Source organism: Oncorhynchus clarkii, chromosome 31, assembly GCF_045791955.1.
Source record: "Oncorhynchus clarkii lewisi isolate Uvic-CL-2024 chromosome 31, UVic_Ocla_1.0, whole genome shotgun sequence".
Classification (NCBI taxonomy): Eukaryota; Metazoa; Chordata; class Actinopteri; order Salmoniformes; family Salmonidae; genus Oncorhynchus; species Oncorhynchus clarkii.
This window is the reverse complement of record NC_092177.1, coordinates 24,419,624-24,441,714: the sequence shown is the minus strand read 5'-3', so window position 1 is coordinate 24,441,714 and position 22,091 is coordinate 24,419,624. Positions and strand designations below refer to the sequence as shown.

Genomic DNA, 22,091 nt, shown 5'->3' with positions numbered 1-22,091 from the left:
GGCATTGAAGGTCACTGATAATAATGTTCGTCAGGGGCCGTCAAGTGTCCCTGGAGTCACAGTAACTGCACAGCTGTCTCATACACACATTTACATAACTGGCCTTTACATAACATAATTTGTGGTGCATTATATATATTTTTTAAACATAGTATTGCAGGGAATTTCCCCACACAGAAAAAATCAGTCCTGTGGCCGGGCACAGAATATGTATGGTCTCCTCTTTGCGATCCTTCTACTTTACTAGTTCATGACCATCCCTCGTTAAATAAAAATACAATAAAATACAAATTCATGACCTGCATCTCCCTCTACTGGTAGGTGTGGGGTCAGTTAAACTGCGGTAGATCTTCCTCCACTATGACCCAGCTCAAAACAAGGAAATGGAAAATGTAGCTAGCTAGATGCGGTTTCAATCACTGTTACACTTTGTAATTAGAATTGGCTAGTAATGGTAAAGAAACTTGAGTAGGCGTGACATCTCTGTTATTTAGAAACTGATATGATCAAAATAATTTTAATAAGTAACGTACACAGCGGCAGGTGTCACAAACGGAAGAAGTCCATGTAACGTTAGCTAAAGTATCGCGTGACCGCTAAAACGAAAAAGTTTGCGGATTTGCTTTGTTCTGTGGCTACTTGATAAATGTTGTGACTCATTTTGGATCATCTCTTTATTTACGGCATCGATTTCATAAAATGGATAGAATTTGCTCGCTGTATTTTAGTTACGTTAGATAGCTATCGTACCATCAGACTCATGAGTGCTTCCCGCTGGTTCGCTGGCTAACTAGCTAGCTAGGTGCTAGCTAAATGGCTAGCTAATTTGAGAAGTTCAAAGTTAGAGATGGATGATATAATTTCGCTCAGCTCCGGGAGCGGAGAGGACTCGGATGTTGAAGTTGTTGGTGTTTACAGTGACACCGAGAACAAGGCCGAAGCAATACCATTTATCAGAGGAGGATGGGTCAATCTGGCTGCCTACACACCGGTAAGTGTTCCCCGTGAAGTTGCAAGGGCTACACGTACATCAACAGAAAGGGTATGTTTGGCATGTGTGAAAATACAAGAGTAGGTAACTTGCAGGCCCAAATGATGTAGTAGTACAGAAAAAAGTTGTTGGCATTGACAGCGAGCTAATTAGCTGTAGGTCAATGTAAAGCAAAACCAACTGAGGGCGTGGCGCGTGCCGCAAACTGGCGATACTGTAGACAGACGGTCATTGGTTGGTCCACTTCACTCACCAACTCAGCGGCAGTTTGGCATTTTCTGAACTTGTTGACCCGACCTAACTTTTCTTATCAACATTTTTAAATGATAGTTAACGTTACATTGTTGTTGAGGATATTCAATGTGGTGTAACCACTTAACCAAGTTTACCTGGTAATAGTTTGAGAGTAGACCAAATCGTGTTCCAGCTAGCTAGCTAACGTTAGATAGTTAGCCGTTATAACGTAACGACGCGACTGTCCAAAAATACACCTGGTCAGGCCAGGGTTAATGTTTTTTGTTGTTGATGATATTGAGAATATTATATATATTTCGGCAACCTGAGATCAGTCAATGAATACACTTAAAGTATATTTAATTTATGTTGATGTTTACCTCATAGAACTAGAATGAGATTCTATTTACTGTGGTTCACCTGTCTCTTTCAGTTTGTGATTGACATTACTGGTCGGAGGTGGGCACTACCACCACCGAGGAGGCGCAGGAGGAGGGACCCAGGTGGGCCTGTAGAAGTGGTGGACTTGAGTGACAACAACCTCTCTGATCACTCAGATCCAGGGCCGGTGAGTCCACTACCTCAGGGAGAGAAAAAGACTGAGGGACTTTCAAAGCACAAAGGACCACATACCAAAAGTCCAGATTCTCTGTCCTGCTCCCCAACTGAGCAAGAGTTGGAGAACAAAGCTGTTTTAAAAGCAGAAGAAAGTGACATCCTTGAGTCCAATCAGAGTTCTCTCAGGGATTCATCTTCAACTCAAGATGTCAAGAATGCTGTGAAATGCTCAGATGTAGACATTCCAAAATGTCCTGTCAAATCACCAAGTGTGCCTAAATCTGAACCGCCAGCAGGGAAGGCAAAAGCCTCAGGGTCTTCCTCTTACCAGATAACTTGGGCGTCACAACAGTGCTTGGGTATAACTTCTCAACCACTGTGTGAAGGGAAAGAAGAGCAAGAATGCCTCAAGGCCAAGACCCAAACCTCAACCATTCCAAATGAAGCTCTGACTAGCTGCACTGGAAAAGTAGAAAATCATGCATTGGAAGAGCAAGAAATAGAGTCTATGTTTACAACGGACAAACCTCTTCTGACAGAGGAAAGGGAAGAACCAGGGTCTCCACAATCATTACTCTATGCTACTCTCTCCCTCTCTCCCCAAAGCCTAGACAGCCCCTATTACGTCCCTGATGATATAGACCCAGACCCTTTCAGGTTCTCAGAGGATTGGGGTGTACATGAAACTCGGCACAACGACACCTGTTATTCCCCTACACACATCCCCTTTGAAAGCTCTCTCTCTCCACCTCTACCTGATGATCAGACAGTGTGTCTCAACCAGAGTGACCCAGATAACTACCCCACCAGTACACACAGTCTTAAACAGGATCCAGTCTACCCCTATTGCTCTCCTACCAATGGCACAGGATCAGTGCTGTTGGAGGAAATAAATCAACTTCAGGCCTTAAACCGCACCATCTTCAGTCCCTGCTCTCCTTCCATAGAACCAGACCAACAGGCTCCCCAGAATTCCCAGCTAACCACCGGCTCCAACTCCCCTGGCTCCTGCATGGGAGGAACTCATAGCAATAATGAGAGCCAGCCTAACCGGACCCCCAGCCCTACGTCCACAGTCATCCTAGCTGGGGAGTCCCCAGACTGGCCTGTGGATGAGACTGAGGCAGACCTGGTTATGGATAGCCCCCTGTACATGTGTAGTAGTATCCCTAGTGACCCTCCCATGTCGCTGTGGTCTGAGGACATGGATGTGGAGGCAGGGCCCAGATCTCCTGAGGCCAGCCAGCCTGGTTTGGGGGCTGAGGGCTTGATGACTACTGCATGGAGGGATGGCAATGAAGGAGAGGAGATGGGTGGAGAGAGGGTTGGTGGTGAGAATGACATGGAGGTCAGCAGAGAGGACAGGCGCTATGTGTGTCCAATCCAGCTCAGGAAACTGAGGCAGCTGATGGCTGGACCAGTTCAGCACCTGGTAAGTAGGAGAGACATTTTCCCCACATTTTCCTGTGTTTTCTCTCACTCTTCTGTTGTTTCTCTCTCTCTCCCTCTCCAGGAGGATGAGGAAGAGGAGGATGATGGTTTTGGTGATCCAGAGCCTCTGTGCAGACAGAGCTTGAGCCTGGTGTATAGCACCATGGAGGAGAACTACCCAGAGGGCACCCTGCAGCTGCTGTCTGACCTGCTGCAGCCCCGCTTCTTCCCCCCCATCGACATCACCACCCACCTCCTCAGAGGCATCCTGCTGGACCCCCAGTGTCCCAACTTTCTCTGTCTGGAGGCCTACACTCTCCTCATGAGGACCCAGAGGCACAATCACACTGATCAGACCACAATTCCATGGGACTGGGAGCTGTTGACGTCAGTCATGGCTGCTGAACAGGTAATGACAGTGACAGGCCTCTCTCAGCACCTTAACAATTGATTATGATTGTACATCCAGTTTTTATTAGAGCAGTGAGGGAAGCAATGTTTCCACAAGCATCAGGTTTACAGGGGTATTATGCTTTTACTAGGATAGTTGATCTGACCACCTTCCCGTCAATTATCCTCTTCCTTAGAGCCGTAGCAGGAGGCTCTGCTGTGAGGTGGTGCGTATGCTGCTGCAGTACGTCGTCCAGACCATGGAGGATGACTTCCGGGTCAAACTTTCCTTCCGTGATCTCCACCATTCCATCGCCAAGGCAACCCTGTCATGTGATGTACGGTTCACCCAGGTCAGGTGAGCATTGTGTGTCCAGGAGAATAAAAAAAATATATATTTGTCTTAATCAGTTCCTGAGAAAAGAGACAGGTGTGCATTTTGTTGAGGTTTGTATGACAATTTTATTAGTGTTTAATTATTTTCTACATCTTCTCCCTCCCATCAGAGATGTTATCAATTGGCTCTTTGCTGCTATTGTGAAATCAACAGGGGACAAAGACAACATGTCTGATGACATTGAGTTGAAAACACAGAAGGAAAAAGATGAACATCTAAAGTGAGTTAAAAATGACAACATTCCACACCCCTTGACTCATTGTTTTGAGATTGGAAATATAGCACCCCACCTTTCATATCAGGTCAGTTTGAAGGATTCAGAATAGAAACAGAGTACACACAGCCAATGTGTGTGTGTGTCATGTGCCTTGTGTGTTTCAGAATGGTGTTCCTCCTCCAGAAGATGCTGTCCTTTGCCTTGGAGGTGGACCGCTCCCCGGCTCTCAACTCCAGCAAACTCTCTGGGGAACTCTTCCACACGCTCATCAGCACTGTCTGTCTGAGACAACACAGGTCAGCGTTTGAGGATGGAGGGGATGTTGAGATGAATGGACGCGTCAAGAGGACTATGCTTGCTGTGTAGAGACAGACAGCATCAACGCTTCACCTCTCCTTTCTTGCCTAGGATGCTGATGCTGGAGACCCTGGAGAGCAGACTACTGAGGTGTAAGCTGATAGAGCACCTGCTGCACCATGCAAGTCCACAGAAGACCCCTCTGCCCATGTCTCTGAGTCTGCTGCTACACTTCCTACACAACGCCACCCTCCCACCTGACCCTACGGTGAGTACTAGTACTGCACAACGCCACCCTCCCACCTGACCCTACAGTGAGTACTAGTACTGCACAACGCCACCCTGACCCTACGGTGAGTACTAGTACTGCACAACGCCACCCTCCCACCTGACCCTACGGTGAGTACTAGTACTGCACAACGCCATCCTCCCACCTGACCCTACGGTGAGTACTAGTACTGCACAACGCCACCCTCCCACCTGACCCTACAGTGAGTACTAGTACTGCACAACGCCACCCTGACCCTACGGTGAGTACTAGTACTGCATAACGCCACCCTCCCACCTGACCCTACGGTGAGTACTAGTACTGCACAACGCCATCCTCCCACCTGATTCTAAGGTGAGTACAAGCACTCAATTTTGAATTGATAAAGGAAGTCATGTTCATTTCTATGGCATCTCAAAAAACAGTACACGGACCAATTTCTTTACTAAAATATTATGAGAAGTCAAAGGTATGTAGCATAGGCTCAGTCCGTCTCTTGTTCTTCAGGATGGAGCTGAGAGCTGGAAGAAGTGGGAGGAGTTGGTCCAACTACTATGGATGTTGTTGCTGAGCTATGAGGAAGTGATGAAAGGTGGGTCACTGAACGATTCACCCATCAAAACGAGCATTCCTGAACAGTTTAACTTTTAAGTTGGTCACAGCCTCTTTAGGCTTTCCCCTTAGTTTTGTCCTCCTAACCCAGGGGTTCCCAAACTTTCTTGACCCACGACCCCATTTTGATATTTAAAGAATTTGCAACCCCACCATGTTCTTTTTTTTTATTGGGTCTGACAGTCTATTATAAAATCAGTCTGAAGTACTTTTGACAGTATTTCAGTCTGACGGAAGTATGGTTTGAAGTAAATTAAATGTATCTGAAAGGTTTTGGGAAGTTCAGAAGATCACCAGGCAATCATTGTGTATGATCTTCTGTGTAGAAAATAACATATATATATATATATATATATATTTCCCAGTCTGATTTTGTGCCTAATCTTGTCCACTCTGTTCTAATATGACTTGTGGGCATTGCAGAGGGAAATAGAAGACCAATTTTTCCTGCGAGTCTTATCTTTCAGTGATGGGGTCATAATATTTTGTTGCTTAAACCGTTCAAAGATACATTTTGTAGGACGAAAACAGAAACCGCTCTGTTTATTACAACCACATCTAGTGGCTACCGGAGGTTAGACAACCTGGTTCTATGAACCAAGCAAGATTTCTCTCGCAAACCTATTTTCAAATCAGACGACCCTTAGTTTGGGAAATCATGTCCTAACCCATTTGCACTTTGACCCCTTGAAACCTCCAGGTCACCTGCGCTCTGCAGTCACCGAGCGAGGGGGCTACGGTCGTGCTCCAATCCAGACAGTGAATGATTCTTTGTCGCGGTTGGCGGTCCAGGAGGCTATAGAGGCCATCCTGTCCAGAGCCCAGGCTGACCTGGGCCAAGACCTGCCTCCACACGTCCACGAGTCCCTCACCTACCTGCAGGATCATCTGCTGGCCTCCGCCCATTGACGATAAGCTCAGCGCTTTGGTTCAAGCGGCTGTTGAATGATTTCTATTTATTTTTGTAATGATTCATTCAGTTTTCTAATCTTTCCCCCAATGAATTGTTTTAAATAAATATTTATTTTTTTAACTAATTGTCTTCTCTATGTTTGCTATTGATGTAGTAGTGGTGGGACCTGTGTAGACAGTCTGACTGCATCCAATTCTCTTTTTCCGCATCAGAAGAAGTAAGCCAGTAATTCCAGACCCATATGCTGATAGTTTGCATGGTCTCCAGTCAAGTGAAGAAACAAGTGAATGAAGAACATAGTTTAGTGTATAGCTCAGCCTGCCCCTTCATTAGGAGTTGGATTACAGTGGCCATGATTTGCTCATTATAATGACCAATGAATGGTTCACCTCATAATAAGTTCAGAGCCATGTGATATCATAGCAGTTTGATTAACAGCTGTTGATTCTTGAACACACCCCTGAAGTTGCGTTTGGTCCATACATTTTCACCCAAAGTCGTTGGTTCAACCACAGATGGTGCGGTCCGTCCAAAAGCCAGCCAATAGCATCAAGCGTTGTCATCGTAGAGAAGGAAAAAAAGAGTCCTGACAGTCGCCATGATGCTTGTTTTCTCCCTGTGATACAGCAGCGGAAACGAGTGAAGCAAGTAGAAACAAAAGAGCACGCACACGTCCTCGCGAGTTGGTATGCGTTTGCAGGTAAAAAAAATCAACACAAGCGACGAGTTTATTTGGATGAGATAGATCCACAACTCGTGTTTCAAATTACTACTGCGTGGATATTACCTTACCTGGCCATATGAAGTCGGACAGGTTAGAAAAATGTGGCTATCTAGCTTTCAGCGGGGGTTTGCTAGTTAGCCATAACATAAGTGAGTTAGCTAGTTAACGTTTGTTGTTGCTCAGCTAGCCTAGCTCACGTGTTATGGTCAGTTATAAAAATAATTACGCGAACCTTATCTTAATTAATTGGTTAGCTAACTATCATTCTCGCGAAGTTATTCGGTATTAATGACCGTTGGCTAACTTGCTACCTAGCCCCTAGCTAACATGTTAGGCCAGTTAGCTATTGTTTTCCTGACTTTATGGCTTCAACGCGCCACTCAATAAGCTGGCCAGCCAATTTGTTATAATTGGCTGGCGATTGTGGTTATTGCTTTGTGCGACCTGGTGTGTAGCTAGCTAGTTAACTTAACTTATGCCATGAATATTACATAAATACAACTTTATTTAAATCACTGGGCGGTAATCTGTAAAACAATACATTCTTATGACATTGTAACTGAGTTAATTATTTCTGAAATTAGTAACTGCCAGCCAATAATAGCCACATCTTTCTTGTGCCTCATTTCCAGAAGTTGTCAAACTCAAGTGACACTCTTGAAAAGTTACAAGGATGTGCTGAATGGCCGGCCTGTGCGTGTTTGCAAAGTTTAGATTTGCACAATGTATACCTCAAGGTGTTTGGCATGTATTTTATCAGTGAATAATGTTAAGTTATTAAATCTTTTCTACACAGTGTTACAGCAGGAATGCCCAAAGAAAAATATGACCCGCCAGACCCCAGGCGGATGTACACCATCATGTCAACTGAGGAGGCAGCCAATGGAAAGAAGTCTTACTGGCCTGAACTGGAAATCACTGGTGAGCACGGCAGGGGTTGGCCCGGAGGCTGTGGAGGGGTGCTGTTCTCATATTAGGACTCAGCATGTGGGGATAGTCTAGGCCAGTTTCTCTCAACCTTTTTTGTAACGTGACCAGCATTCTTGTCATCCTTTGAAGATAAGGGCCTCTATTATAGGCCTGCATTTTGTCTCAACCAGGAAGTCCAGCATGAGTGTTTACTTATGTCCATTCAAATTGGGTAGAAGTCAACCTGTATCTGCTTTGCATAGAAAGCCATCAAACAGAGACCTGACTCACCAGTGTATGTTAATCTACCGGTCTCCCCCCTCCACATTTCTGTTTCCAGGTAATGTCAGGAGCCTGAGCCCGTCTCTGTGGACTCTGACCCACCTCACTGCCCTACACATCGCTGACAACTGTCTGTCACGCATCCCACCCGACATTGCCAAACTACACAACCTGTTGTACCTGGATCTATCGTCCAATAAGATCAGGAGCCTGCCGGCAGAGCTCGGCAACATGGTGTCTCTCAGGTGATTCGCTGGGAACCATGATTCACTTTGATCTAAACTGGGCTTGTAACTGGTTGGTGCTGAAAATAACCATTGTCCCATTTTAAAAAGCCTGTTTGGTTCACAGATTTGCTTTTGCCTGTATTGATGACTGGTCAATGTGTTTATGGTTTATGGGAAGGTTGAGGAAGGGGCTGTATTGTCAGGGGGGCTAGTCTCTGACACTTGCGTTTCCATGTGTCCGCCCTCAACAGGGAACTGCTTTTAAATAACAACCAGTTGCGGGTTCTGCCATTTGAATTGGGGAAACTGTTTCAGTTACAAACACTGGGGTTGAAAGGTGAGTGTGGCTTATCGTCTTGGTAACAATTCTGTCCTAGAGACCCCATTGTTGATCCCGTGGCATTTATTTGATGTCATTCAACATTGTGTTCTTCACTCCTAACAGGAAACCCTCTTGCACAAGAAGTCATGAGCCTGTACCAGGAGCATGATGGCACCAGGAAACTGCTCAACTACCTGCTGGACAATCTGGCAGGTTCAATCAAATGCAGTAAGTCTGCCTCTCTCACACCGTTTTTGATATTATAAAAATAAAAAGTACCAATGGCTAAGGTGGACAACCGTCTTCCCAGCCCCCACAGAGCAGCCCCCGTCCCGGTCGTGGATCGCACTTCAGGAGCCTGACCAGACGAGGTCTTCTGGTGAGAAGCCAGCAGACAGTCTCTGTACACACAGTACCCCAGCACATCACACAAAACCACAATTCAATTTAAGTATAAATTAGGGGGGAAAAGCATTAAGGTGAATAAGATGCTATTTCCTATTTTTCTCCCTGTTCCTCCCTCTCAGCATTGTTCTCTGTTATGTGCTACAACGTGCTGTGTGATAAGTACGCCACACGCCAGCTCTACGGCTACTGCCCCTCCTGGGCCCTCAACTGGGAGTACAGGAAGAAGTCCATCATGCAGGAGATCATGAACTGCAGCGCTGACATCATCAGCCTACAGGTACATGTTTACCTCAACCAGGGATAAACGGCTTCTGTCCTTTTGGTTTCTCTGATCAATTCATGTAACTGATTGCCCAAAGTGCGCACACTGGATTTCCCTGGTACATCTTATGGTTGCATTCAGTCATATCTGTCCACTCTTGTTATTGCTTTGTTTTCAACAGGAAGTGGAGACAGAGCAGTACTACCAGTACTTCCTGCCAGAGCTGAAGGAGCAGGGCTATGAGGGCTTCTTCAGCCCCAAGTCTCGAGCCAGAACCATGCATGAGTCTGACCGCAAACATGTGGACGGGTGCGCAGTATTCTACAGGACAGAAAAGTGAGTGCAACTGAAGTTCTGTCAATGCATCTTTTTTCCCCCTGACCTCAACACTCAATTGCTAGGTATCCATACCATTGGCAACAGATTTTTAATTTGAATATAAAAAATTACTAGTTACATTGGTTTCCATTGTATTTTCATCTCCGCTGATGGTTATTATATAGCTAATGTGCCCACTCTGGTTTTGACACATGCTCTCTCGCAGATGGGATGGGTAGGCTACCTACATGATGAGATTATTATGGATAAGAGCAATTTATTTGTCAAACAGCAGCCAAGCATCGATCATGTCACCAGAATAACACCCTTGATTTTTATTGGAGAGGAACAGAAAGCTCATCACCGTGCACTTTCACTACCCTGAAGTTAATAGTTTATTTAATCTGTAGCCTAATAACCTGCATGCTTTTCCGAGTTGTAGTGGGAGGACAACACGTCATTTCCTGACTCCCAAGTTTACTTCAATGTGATGGTTATCAATATTACATTTTTTAAACAAAGATCCCACATTGTCTACATTTGGAAAGTTAATCTGACAAATGTGATGTTTCCGTCAGGCATGTCATGACTTTCTATCTGACTTTAATTGCATAAAGGTTGGATGGAAACCTGGTTAGTGACAGACTTTTATAACACCTCTCCCTGCTTCTCTCCCTGTCCACCCTTGCTTCTCTTTCTTGCTCTGTCCTCCCTCTCTCAGGTTCAGCGTGGTGCAGAAACACACGGTGGAGTTTAACCAGCTAGCCATGGCTAACTCTGAGGGCTCTGAGGCCATGCTCAACCGGGTCATGACCAAGGACAACATCGGAGTGGCCGTACTGCTGGAGGTCCGCAAGGAGATGATGGAGGAATCCTGTGAGTACTTATGGCCCGGTACTATTTCTCACCCTAGACCCCACACCTAGCACCTGCCTCTTCATCTGGTTCTTACTCCTTTGGAGTTCATAAGACTGAACAAGTATAAGTAGGGATGCAACGATATTACATTTTTGGCCAATTCCAGTATCCCCCCCCAAAAATATATATTTAAAATTTTAGCAACCTTTTTAAGTGTTCTAGTACAGTTAAATAGTTGAGATGGTGTCATATGTTAATTTGTTCAGTTAGGAACAGATTGTTTAACTTAAATTAGAAAAATTACACATCCGTGAATGTATTTTATCGCACGACAGACAAATATTTTAGCTGCCCTGCGTTACAAAGATGGTTAAGTTGTTGGTGGCTCTTCCTACTATCCAGTTTTGACCGTATAGAGAAACTTAAATGCTTTCAAATAAATATTGGTTTAAACTAAAATGCAGTTAATCATTTTAGCTTTAAATGCTTGGCAAAATGACTCGACTGTCATAAACTGCTATAAATGGCACAACTTAACCTTTTCAAATGTGCTCAACTGACTTGATTAGTAAAATGAGAGCAAATTTACAACGCATCTAATCTTTCATTTAAGTAATATTTGTATTTTTTTAAACACTTACTTTAAAATTAAATGGAAATCTTGACCTATGCCAGCCATGAATTAACAGAAAATCCATTGGGCTTAGTAAACATTTTTCCAGTGACACTAGATAGCCTGGGTTACAATATGACCAACCATTTACAATTTTAACATTTGGAGGTTTGGGGGAAACGGCATGGGGGAAACGGTGCTTGTTCCTTCTCCAGTATCCAAGTGCATCTTTCCTGGGAATGGTAGGTTCTGAGGTATCCTAGTATCTGCAAATAATGGGGGGGGGGGGGGGGGTGTTGTAGTACATTTTAATACAACATATTGCTTTATTCTTCCATTCCAAAGGATCATTAGGCGTAGGTGAACTTTGGCAAATGTTGGCCAATGTAGTAACAGAAAATGAAAATAGGTCTGACACACACTGACCCAAAAATTATGTCCCCATTACCAGTAAAACATAAACAAAACTTATTTATTTCACTTACAACCAGGATTTCATCATATGTCAAACAGTGAAGTTTCAGCCCTGTCTGTCAATGGCCTCTTCAGTCGTGGGTCCTCTTCTTGGGTGTGTGCTGTTACTGTGTCCGTTTCCATCTTGTCTAACATTTACAGTAACCCTTTTTTTTTTTTGTCTGCGTCGAAGTAGCGTTCCTTGTACCTAGCATCGAGCATGGTGGTGACACAGTAAAGAGTCTCAGAATGCCACAGAATTTCTTGTTCACAGCGTCTTGTGCAAGTTTTAACCCCAAGGTCTGTGTCGGCAGTTATGTTGAGCAGGGGTTTCAATGCCATGACAGAGGGTATCAAGTCTGCTGCAGTTGAAGAGCTTATTTCTCGGGTCAGTTGTTTGAATGGAGCTAGGACTGTTCATGTTTTCAATGAGTCCGCTGGTTTGTACTGATTGTTGCAGGTAACTCCTAGTCGGTAGCGTATATGCCAAGCACTCATTTTTGTTCCAGCAGGCTCTCCATGTAAATAGGACTGTTCCATCTGTTGGAAACAACTTAATTAAGCCTTTGAATTTTCACTCCAAGCTGCTCCTGTATTGCTTGCAGGTGGCTGGCTGTATGCTAGCGGTGAGTGTTTAAAATAACTTCCTACCTGTTGCCATTGTCAGACATGCTACATTGGGCACCAAAACCTTTGTTCACAGCCAGTTGCACCGTGTGCCATGCATGGCAAACTGGCGACTCCGTATTCTTCCGAAGCCTTTGTCGTGTTACGTGCATTGTCACGATTCACAGGGTGAACTTTTTGGGAGATTTTCCAAGTTTCAAACATTTTCTCAAATGCCATTGAAATGGCAGCCGCTGTATGAGAACTAGCACATTCTTGAACATGCAATATGGCTTCCCTCGGTACAAAATCCTCATCAACCAACTGTGCTGTCAGACTCCCCTTGCTCATGGGGCTAATGTCGCTGGTCCAAATGTCAGTTGTGACTCTAATAGCTGCAACACCCATAGCAAGTAGCTCTTGGATGTGCGATTCAACAATACTCCAACTCTGGTAGGGGAAAATAGTGCCTACTTGGTCGTGTGAACCAGGGCTCGATGTGCTCTACCAGTAGGCGACTGGCAACATCCACAACAGAGCGGTTGATTGTCAAGGGCAATGAATTACAGTATCTTGGCATTAATGGATTTCGCTTTCGCACTGTTTCATCTTCAAAACATTTTCAAAGTAGCTCATCACTGTTTTTCAAAGTAGCTGCACTTATCTTCAGATGAGAAGTGCATCAGCCTTCACTGTGAGTAGCCTATGGCTTCATCTTTATCATTGGATGAGTCAGTGTGCCACTGGACATTTTATTTAGTAGTAGTATGTAGTATGTCGCCTCTCAAATGCGACATGCAAATTATCTGTTTCCTAAGCTGAAATAAATATCCCAGAAATGTTAAATACACATACATTTGTCTGTAATAAAGCACTTTCTGTGGGGAAACATTTATTCTGGTTGTCTGGGTGGGCCTATGCCAACCCATGGCTGCGCCCCTGCTCAGTCGTGAAATCCATATTAGGGCCTAATGAATTTTTCAATTTACAAATTTCCTTATGAACTGAAATTACATATTTCATTTATTTTCAGTGTTTTGCAAGAGTTATGCAAGAGAAGGTGTGGTGTATATGCCATAGCTAAGGGCTTGGCACAACACAAAGTGGAGTGCCTGTGTACAGCCCTTAGCCATGGTATATTGGCCGTATACCACCAAGCACTGAGATGCCTTATTGCTATTATAAACTGGCTACTAACTTAATTTAGAGCTGTAGAAAGATGCTTTGTGATACCCGTGGTATACGGTCTGATATACCACGTCTGTCAGCCAATCAGCATTCAGAGCTCGAACAACCCAGTTTCTAAATATATATATCACACACTAAAAAGTATGTGGACACTCCTTGAAATTAGTGGATTTGTCTATTCCAGCTGTACCTGTTGCTGACATGTGTATAAAATTGAACACACAGCCATGCAATTTCCATAGACAAACATAGGCAGTGTAATGGCCCGTTCTGAAAAGCTCAGTGACTTTCAACATGGTACCGTCATAGGATGCCACCAAATTGCCTCTGGAAGCAATGTCAGCACAAGAACTGTTCGTCGGGAGCTTCATGAAATGTTTCCATGGCCAAGCAACTGCTCATGAGAACAATCACCATGTGCAATGCCACGCATTGGCTGGAGTGGTGTAAAGCTTGCTGGCATTGTACTCTGTCGCTTTGGAAATGCATTCTCTGAAGTAATGAATCACACTTCACCATCTGCTTGTCTGAGGTTCTGAGCACTCTGGAGCAGGTTTTCATCAAGGAACTCTCTGTACTTTGCTCCGTTCATCTTTCCCTCGATCTTGACTAGTCTCCCAGTCCATGAAAAATATCCCCGCAGCATGATACTGCCACCTCCATGCTTCACTGTAGGGATAGTGCCAGGTTTCTCCCAGATGTGATGCTTGGCATTCAGGCCAAAGTGTTAAATCTAGGTTTCCTCTGACCAGAGGCATGCAGGTCCTTTAGGTGCCTTTTGGAAAACTCTTAACCTCTCTAGGGTACGTGGGACAGTAGCGTCCCACCTGTCAACAGCCAGTGAAAACTGCAGGGCGCCAAAAAAACAAATCTCATTCAAATTCCTCAAGCATAAGTATTTTACACCATTTTAAAGATGGAATTCTCATTAATCCAGCCACAGTGTCTGATTTCAAAAATGCTTTACAGCAAAAGCACAGCAAATGATTGTTAGGTCGTCACCAAGTGAGAGAAAAAACACAGCCATTTTTCCAGCCAAAGAGAGGAGCCACAAAAAGCAGAAATATAGATCAAATGAATCACTGACCTTTGATCTTCATCAGATGACACTCATAGGACTTCATGTTACACAATACATGTATGTTTTGTTAGGTAAAGTTTATATTTATATCCAAAATTCAGAGTTTACATTGGTGCGTTATGTTCAGTAGTTCCTTAAAATGCAGTTGATTTTTGCAGAGAGCCACATCAAATTACTGAAATACTCGTAAACATTGATAAAAGATACCAGTGTTATTCACAGAATTAAAGATATACTTCTCCTTAATGCAACCGCTGTGTCAGATTTTAAACAAACTTTACGGAAAAAGCAAACATGCAATAATCTGAGTACAGCGTTCAGACGACAAAATCAAGCCAAATTAATATCCGCCATGTAGTCAACAGAATTCAGAAATAGCATTAAATATTCACTTACCTTTTGATCTTCAGAATGCACTCCCAGGAATCCCAGTTCCACATCAAATGTTTTGTTCGATAATCAATCCTCAGGTTGTTTTTACAATATATAATATATCAACTGGGAATGCAGCTTCTTCAGAGAGAGAAAATGGATGCTCCATTCTGTTGCGCATACAAAACGCTATTGGCACCCAGCCATACAATGACGCGATGTGATCTTCCTCGCTCATTTTTCAAAATAAAGGCCTGAAACTGTCTGAAGACTTCACACCATGGGGAAGCCATAGGAAAAGGAATCTGGTTAATATCCCTTTTTAAATGGAGCGACGGCAGGTTATGGAACATGGAGCTTTCAAAATAGAAGCCACTTCCTGGTTGGATTTTCCCCAGGTTTTCCCCTGCAATATCAGTTCTGTTATACGCTGTTATACTTTTTTCTAATCTGACAATTATAAGCATATTCTGGGCCTGAGAAATAGGCAGTTCAATTTGGGTATGTTTTGAATCCAAAAATCTAAATACTGCCCCCTCAAGAGGTTAACAAAGGCGTATTTGCAGCAGCAGGCTCGTAAGCATTCATTCTAACAGCACTTTCCTGCGTTGGCCAGCAGCTCTTCACAATGCTTCAAGCATTGCGCTGTTTATGACTTCAAGCCTATCAACCCTTGAGATTAGGCTGGCAATACTAAAGTACCTATTAGAACATCCAATAGTCAAAGGTATATGAAATACGAAATAGTCCTATAATAACTACAACCTAAAACTTCTTACCTGGGAATATTGAAGACTCATGATAAAAGGAACCACCAGCTTTCATATGTTCTCATGTTCTGAGCAAGGAACTTAAACGTTAGCTTTTTTACATGGCACATATTGCACTTTTACTTTCTTCAACACTTTGTTTTTGCATTATTTAAACCAAATTGAACATGTTTCATTATTTGAGACTAAATTGTTTTATTGGTGTATTATATTAAGTTAAAATAAGTGTTCATTCAGTATTGTCATTATTTTAAAAAATATTATTTTTTTTAATCAGTATCTGCTTTTTCTGGTCCTCCAATAATCGGTATCGGCGTTGAAAAATCCTAATCGGTCAACCTCTAAGGTCTACTACATCTGTTGTATTCGATACATGTGAAAAATATTTGATTTGAGTATCATAGCAAAGGGTCTGAATACTTAGGTAAAGGTATTTCTGATCTTTATTTTTAATACATTTACAAACATTTCCAATCTGGTTTTAGCTTTGTCATTATGGGATATTGTGTGTAGATTCAGGCTTTAAAAAACCAACTTTAACAATGTGGTAGAAAGTCAAGGGGGTGTGACTTCTATCCGAATGCACTGTATGTGTAATCGATTAAACTAAAATATTTTATTGTCGCTTCATTGTTTGAGTTCAAGACCAGATTGATCTGTTTGTCAGTGTCCGATTAGTCAATGCCCGGGGCCTGTGATTTTCTTAATCTGGCCCAGTGTGTACAACTCTTTTTACTTCAATCCTAGAACTTCAAAAGGGGAGTGACTGCTGCGTTTCCCCCTTGTCTTGAGTTTTCCTTGGCTGTGCTCTGCCTTTAAAGTAAACCCCAAACTTCTCTCCAGCGGGGAAGTCTCTGCACGGCATGGAGAAACAGCTCCTACTGGTGGCCAATGCCCACATGCACTGGGACCCGGAGTACTCTGACGTCAAGCTGGTCCAGACCATGATGTTCCTGTCTGAGGTGAAGAACATCGTGGACAAGGCCACGCGCAGCCTCAAACTCTCCTCTGTCTCTGGGGAGACCAACAGCATCCCTCTAGTGCTTTGTGCTGACCTCAACTCTCTACCAGACTCTGGTGAGTGACTGAGTTAGAAAGGAAGGGAAAGGTACAAGCAAGCAGTGTAGTGATGGGCACACTAGCTGCCTGTTAGGTGATGGTTACTGTGAATGAAGTATGCTAGGTGGACAAGTGTCTTCATTGTGTTCAGTAGGGCAATGGAAAATGAACATCTGTCTTATTGAATGTTTAGTTGGCTCATTCCCCCATATTGAACCGGACCAATGTAAATCCCTACCGTCTCTCCCCAGGCGTGGTGGAGTACCTGAGTCAAGGTGGAGTGGACTGCACCCACAAGGACTTCAAGGAGCTGCGCTACCTCGACAGCCTCACCAACTTTAACTGCAACGGCAAGAACGGGAACTCCACGTCCAACTCCAGGATCACCCATGGCTTCAAGCTGAAGAGCGCCTACGAGGACAGCCTGATGCCTTACACCAACTACACCTTCGACTTCAAGGTGAGGGAGGCGCTCAATCACAAGCATATCGGAAGCACTGTCTCTGAGGCCTTCTCTTGACATATTACAGATTGCTGTTTGATCTGGTCCTGATTAGTCAGGAAATCCTGTTTTTCAAACATTACATTTGACCTAACCCCCCACTGTTGTCAGTCTTTACTGGAACGTACACCTGCTTTGTAAAGGTTTCATCTAATCTGACGTGTGCAGAAAAATAATTGACTGCTTTTTACCCCAAAATACACAAACTAATTGCTGGACAATGTCTGGCAGAATACATCCAGATTTTTTTTTTAAGAAATAAAAATAATAATAAATCACATTTTATGGAGGTTGGTGCAGGTCTTTCCAATTGCATTATCTCTGTAGCTTACTCAGTCTACCTGCCTGTTTTGAGGTCAGACTTGCAACGTTGAATCAACTGGTACTAGCCCGCACCAAAGAGGTGCATGGCTGTATGTCTGCAGGGAGAAGTGTTTGTAGAGAAATATCATTCCATTTTAAGGAAGAGTATAATTTACTTCTCTTTTCCTGTACATCAATAAATATTTAGTTATGAAGATGTGTAAAAAATGCTGCTCAATAAAAATCCCTGTTCTGTGTAGGCAATGTCATGGCGACATTGGCTAGCTAAGCTCATGCACATTAACATTTCATCGTGTCTAATGGTCATCTTGTGCTGATCTGCACATGGGCAGGCCTTCAAATCAAAGGCATGTCAGTTTGTCACTTTCACAAGGTTGGAGAAATAACATGTTCAACTTAAGACATTGGCTCCAATTTAGGCTGTGCCTTTAGATGTCGAGCAAATTGACAACCCAAGAAGGAATTTTTCACCTTTATTGACTTCTCAAACCCAAGACCCTGGCCTGGTCTGCCGAGTCTGCTTCGCTAGCGTTCCCTGACGTATTGCTCTGTTGGCCCTCTGGGTTTAGAAACTCTGCTGACATTTGTTTTCTGTTAGGCCTAAGGTTAGCCAACAGTCTGAGAAGGTAGTGTGCGGTGAACTTGAGTCTGTCTTGTGTCTAAACTGCTAGTACAAATCACATTGGACATGTAGGCTTTCTGTTACATGTAGCAGTTTGTCCTTTGGATTGTTTATTTTTGCTTGTGTAGATCAATATTCATTGCAGTCACTTACATGTGGTCTGTGCACTCCTAAAACGGCATTAGCCACATGACTGGATCTATTTGGGTTTCCATTAGATCTGGCCAGTAAATCTCATTTGTCCGGTAAACTAAAATGGGGTCTGCCAATTGCCCGGCACACATTTTCCCTAACAGAGGCTGCTCCTCACTCATCCCCCTCTGTTTTTTTTTCTCTCCTCAGGGTGTGATTGACTACATCTTCTACTCCAAGCCTCAGCTCAACGTGTTGGGCATCCTGGGTCCCCTGGACTCCAACTGGCTCCATGAGAACAGTATCAGCGGCTGTCCGCACCCCCACATCCCCTCTGACCACTTTTCCCTGTTCACCCAGCTGGAGCTGCTGCTGCCCAGCACTCTGCCCCAGGGCCAGGTCAACAACCAGGTCAACGGCATCCACCTGCCTGGAGGCCGCAGGTAGTCGTGAGACACCACCGGGAGGAGGGGGGTGCTGTAATTTGGTTTTCAGCCTCTCCCTCATCGCCTCTCTTCTTCAAACTGAAGGAGCAAGACAAGACAGGCAACCATCCTGTTAAAAAAGAATCAGCCGTACAGTGAGGTCTGGCTGACAGGGATTTCTGTTATTATAGATATATATTTTTTATTTTCCTTGTTTTCATTTTGATAATGCTAAAGTAAATCCTGTCTGTCCATTATATTATCTTGTATTTTAGATCCCCCTGTCATTCTTACCCATAATGCTTTTGTAACTCCTTAACAGATAAAGGAGGGTAGCATCCAATCTCACAATATCCCCTTGGCCCATTATAGGTATTGAGATTAATTTTTAGCAATACCAGCAGACTCTTGTTGACTTTGACATGACCTGTGCAGTCTTGAACAATGGCACAAGAAAATCTGTCACTTGAGAGCTGTGGACACCCTTCACGAGGCAAGGAGAGAAAGGACACCACTTCTCAATTTGAGCTAATGGTCTGCTGATTGTCTGTCCTATACCAATCTCAAACCAACAAAAACAGTGTTAGACTGGACGGTCTCACTCTCCCTACCAGCCAAGGCTCGGTGGGCCTTCGCTTTTCTCTCCCCTGGGCTCAATGTGATGGTACTTAGATATCTACCATATATCTGGAGCATCCCATAGGAGAGAGTAGCGCTCCTCCCCTCTGCTACAGGGCCCATCTCTGTGGGTCCACTACTGTGGTGCTCACCTGGTGCTACCAGTCCTCTGCATTGACTAATAGAACTCAGTCCATTGTCTCCCTATCCAAGTGGTGCAATAGAAACTAACTCCACTGGTGCATTAAGACTCACTGAGGTTTTTAGAAGTGTTATCCTTCAGGCCACCAAATACACTTGTCTGGACCCACGTGTGGCAAGCTTAGCTCTAGTTAGCGCAGGTTTGTCGGCTTGCAGGTCAGGCATAGTGCTAGAAACGCATCTGGATTCTCTGGACTGAAACCAAATTTAGTGATTTTAGTTGCATAACATGTGGCTATCCCCTTTTGCACACTACCTCCTGTTTGCGTACGCATCCATTTTCTTGTTCATGACTTCGTTTGGACCAGTTACCACCTTTCGTAATAGGGAGTAGGGTTTTGGCTGAGGGGCAATGGGATGGGGAATTGTTAACAAATTTCACTTAGTTTGTTACTTTTTAAGCAGAGGGAGGTCACTAGCTGATTTACAGGAGTTTAAACCAGCAATCCTCTCACGGTCACACACAGATCTTGTAGCGCTGTCTCTTGATGCCAGTAGTGACTTTCCCCCAGCCATAAATTCCGTACTCTACAGCAGTGGAGTTTTTCCACCAGTGTTTGTACAGAATATAAATGTAGATTCAGTCTTTACATGATTGTATATGAGCCACTAAAGACCTGTTTTCTGGCGTTTTTTTTACTGATCTGGTTTGAGGAAAATACAGGATTGTATTGTAAACTATGACTACATTTTTATCCATGAAATGTTAAGAAATTCAAATTACCAGCTTGTACAAAAGACGTAAGGGGTTGTTCTGGGCGTTCACCCCCCCCCCCCCCCACCCAGGTTAACTGTTTTGATGTATCAGTATTGATTGGTTTCCTGCTGTCGTTTTGATTTGAGGGCATGTTGCTCAGGTTGTAAATAGATCTACTGACGAAACCTCCTGATGCTTCTCACCCTTTCTATTAATAAGCCTTCCTGCCACCAACCTAACCTACCATTCATCCATTCACAGTTCAGGCCATAGTAACACCAAGGCCCGTATCCACAAAGCCTACGGGTGGGAGTGCTGATCTAGGATCTGTCCATATTATTCATTATGATCTAAAAGACACAACTGATCCTTACTCTGAGACACTTTGTGGATACCAATAACACCCTATTCCCTTTAGTGTACTACTGTTGACCAGTCCTGTGTGGCTCTGGTCTTGAGTGTACTACATGGGGAAATAGGGTGTCATTTCAGATTTGTCCTAAGAGGGATTTCACATCACACCTCCACTATCCCATAATTCCAGTGTTGTACAACCGGAACATTGTGCCTCACCGTCGCAGTTTGTAGTCTTGCACTATTTACAATTGGCAAACGCCGGAACAACCTCTTCGGTTTATTTTTAAATACTGTGGAGACATTTGAAGATTTGATGTGCTTTTGGCTTATGTTAGGGATATTCTTTTTTTGTATGAGCTGTGAGCATGTTATGGGGTGTGTGTGTGTGTATCTCTCCTCCTGGGTGAGCCATCTAGTAATCAGGTATGGAATATTTGTCTTGTTTTTTTCTGGGGCAAAGCAAAGACCTCTTGTAAAGCCACCTCAGTTCCATAATGTTTTGCACCATCCTTGTACTCTGGAACCCTCCTAGAACCCCTTTATTGTTCCCTATCCCCATAGCCACCTAGCCTCTCTTGACCCTGCCCCGGCCTCCACCACGGATCTGAATTCTGAATCTACAAAAGCATGTTCCCCTATAACCCCCAGCCCCATGTCATACCCCCTTAACGGTCAAGTGTATTCCTTTAGTCCTGTCTTTTTAACCCCTCTACTGAAGCCCCTGAATGGTTCCAGCCACTCTGGTACCATCTGTAGGGCAGGCTGTCAGGTGGCCCACACAGACATGTTGCTGTTATCTATCTGTTTTATCACTGGGACCAAAACATGAAATATGTCAATAGTGACTGACACTTGCAACTGTCATATTTTTAACAGGAAATGTAATGATGCACATCTATGATAGTTGCCCACAATTTGTCAATTAAATAAAATATGATCACCTTTTAAAGTAAATATGATACTGAAGCCACTGTGCTAAAGTTAGCATTTTATGAATTTTTACAGAGGAAAAAGATTTAAATATTAATGTCCTTGTTTGAAAGCTGTTTTCGGTCCCTACTTTCCCCATTTGTTTTGAACAGAAACCAATGTCTGGTTTGATAACCCTGATTTGCTGATACTGTTGTAGTAGCTTTTTTGTAAAGTGTGAATAAAATATGTATCATGTTTCCTTTCTAAAATGTTGAATTGTGTTTAATGTGTATTCTGATTGCTACATTGTTTTCACTTTTACTCATTGCTTTTCCATACCTCTCCAACAACAATGGTTCTCTTTTTGGTAGATAATTTTTCTTTTTTCTTTGACGAACTGTGGACTTGGCCGACTTTGGGTTGCTCTAGAAGTGGGCGCAGAATGATTATTGAAGGAATAATTCCTAATAGTTATTTGCCTTTCCAAACGTGGATATTGAACTTTATTTTTCTCAATAAAGTGGTGGGGTTGTCGCTTAGG

The 22,091-nt window shown here is 43.6% G+C and overlaps 2 protein-coding genes across 6 annotated transcripts; both read left to right on the top strand.

Moving 5' to 3' along the window:
• Nucleotides 1-357: 357 nt before the first annotated feature.
• LOC139391246 (SUMO-interacting motif-containing protein 1-like) lies at nucleotides 358-6,304 on the top strand. Of its 3 annotated transcripts, XM_071138896.1 has the most exons (9): nucleotides 358-991; nucleotides 1,659-3,215; nucleotides 3,297-3,623; nucleotides 3,802-3,962; nucleotides 4,111-4,221; nucleotides 4,383-4,514; nucleotides 4,627-4,783; nucleotides 5,291-5,375; nucleotides 6,096-6,304. In XM_071138896.1, exons 1-9 carry the CDS (start codon nucleotides 848-850, stop codon nucleotides 6,302-6,304), a joined length of 2,883 nt encoding a protein of 960 aa, XP_070994997.1. In that variant the 5' UTR covers nucleotides 358-847. The 3 variants fall into 3 exon arrangements, 2 of the variants coding, with proteins under 2 accessions (XP_070994997.1, XP_070994996.1); XM_071138895.1 differs by having other exon boundaries at nucleotides 1,659-3,623; XR_011629573.1 differs by lacking the exons at nucleotides 5,291-5,375; nucleotides 6,096-6,304 and having other exon boundaries at nucleotides 1,659-3,623; nucleotides 3,802-3,957; nucleotides 4,627-4,732.
• Nucleotides 6,222-21,819, top strand: LOC139391247 (CCR4-NOT transcription complex subunit 6-like). 3 transcript variants are annotated; one of them, XM_071138897.1, is made up of 13 exons: nucleotides 6,222-6,359; nucleotides 6,936-7,008; nucleotides 7,829-7,953; nucleotides 8,282-8,468; nucleotides 8,702-8,787; nucleotides 8,896-9,000; nucleotides 9,083-9,151; nucleotides 9,300-9,457; nucleotides 9,624-9,778; nucleotides 10,482-10,636; nucleotides 16,545-16,778; nucleotides 17,012-17,220; nucleotides 18,551-21,819. In XM_071138897.1, the coding sequence occupies exons 1-13, from the start codon at nucleotides 6,341-6,343 to the stop codon at nucleotides 18,785-18,787; spliced, it is 1,812 nt and encodes a 603-aa protein (XP_070994998.1). In that variant the 5' UTR covers nucleotides 6,222-6,340; the 3' UTR covers nucleotides 18,788-21,819. The 3 variants fall into 3 exon arrangements, with proteins under 3 accessions (XP_070994998.1, XP_070995000.1, XP_070994999.1); XM_071138899.1 differs by lacking the exon at nucleotides 6,936-7,008 and having other exon boundaries at nucleotides 6,234-6,359; XM_071138898.1 differs by lacking the exon at nucleotides 6,222-6,359 and having other exon boundaries at nucleotides 6,765-7,008.
• Nucleotides 21,820-22,091: the final 272 nt, after the last annotated feature.

Coding starts and splice junctions, on each gene's coding strand:
- LOC139391246 (XM_071138895.1), top strand. CDS start 848: ATGGATGATATAATTTCGCTCAGCTCCGGGAGCGGAGAGGACTCGGAT. Junction 4,222..4,382: donor GAAAAAGATGAACATCTAAA/GTGAGTTAAAAA, acceptor TGTGTGTTTCAG/AATGGTGTTCCTCCTCCAGA. Junction 4,515..4,626: donor GTCTGTCTGAGACAACACAG/GTCAGCGTTTGA, acceptor TTTCTTGCCTAG/GATGCTGATGCTGGAGACCC.
- LOC139391247 (XM_071138897.1), top strand. Junction 8,788..8,895: donor ACAAACACTGGGGTTGAAAG/GTGAGTGTGGCT, acceptor CACTCCTAACAG/GAAACCCTCTTGCACAAGAA. Junction 9,001..9,082: donor GGCAGGTTCAATCAAATGCA/GTAAGTCTGCCT, acceptor CCGTCTTCCCAG/CCCCCACAGAGCAGCCCCCG.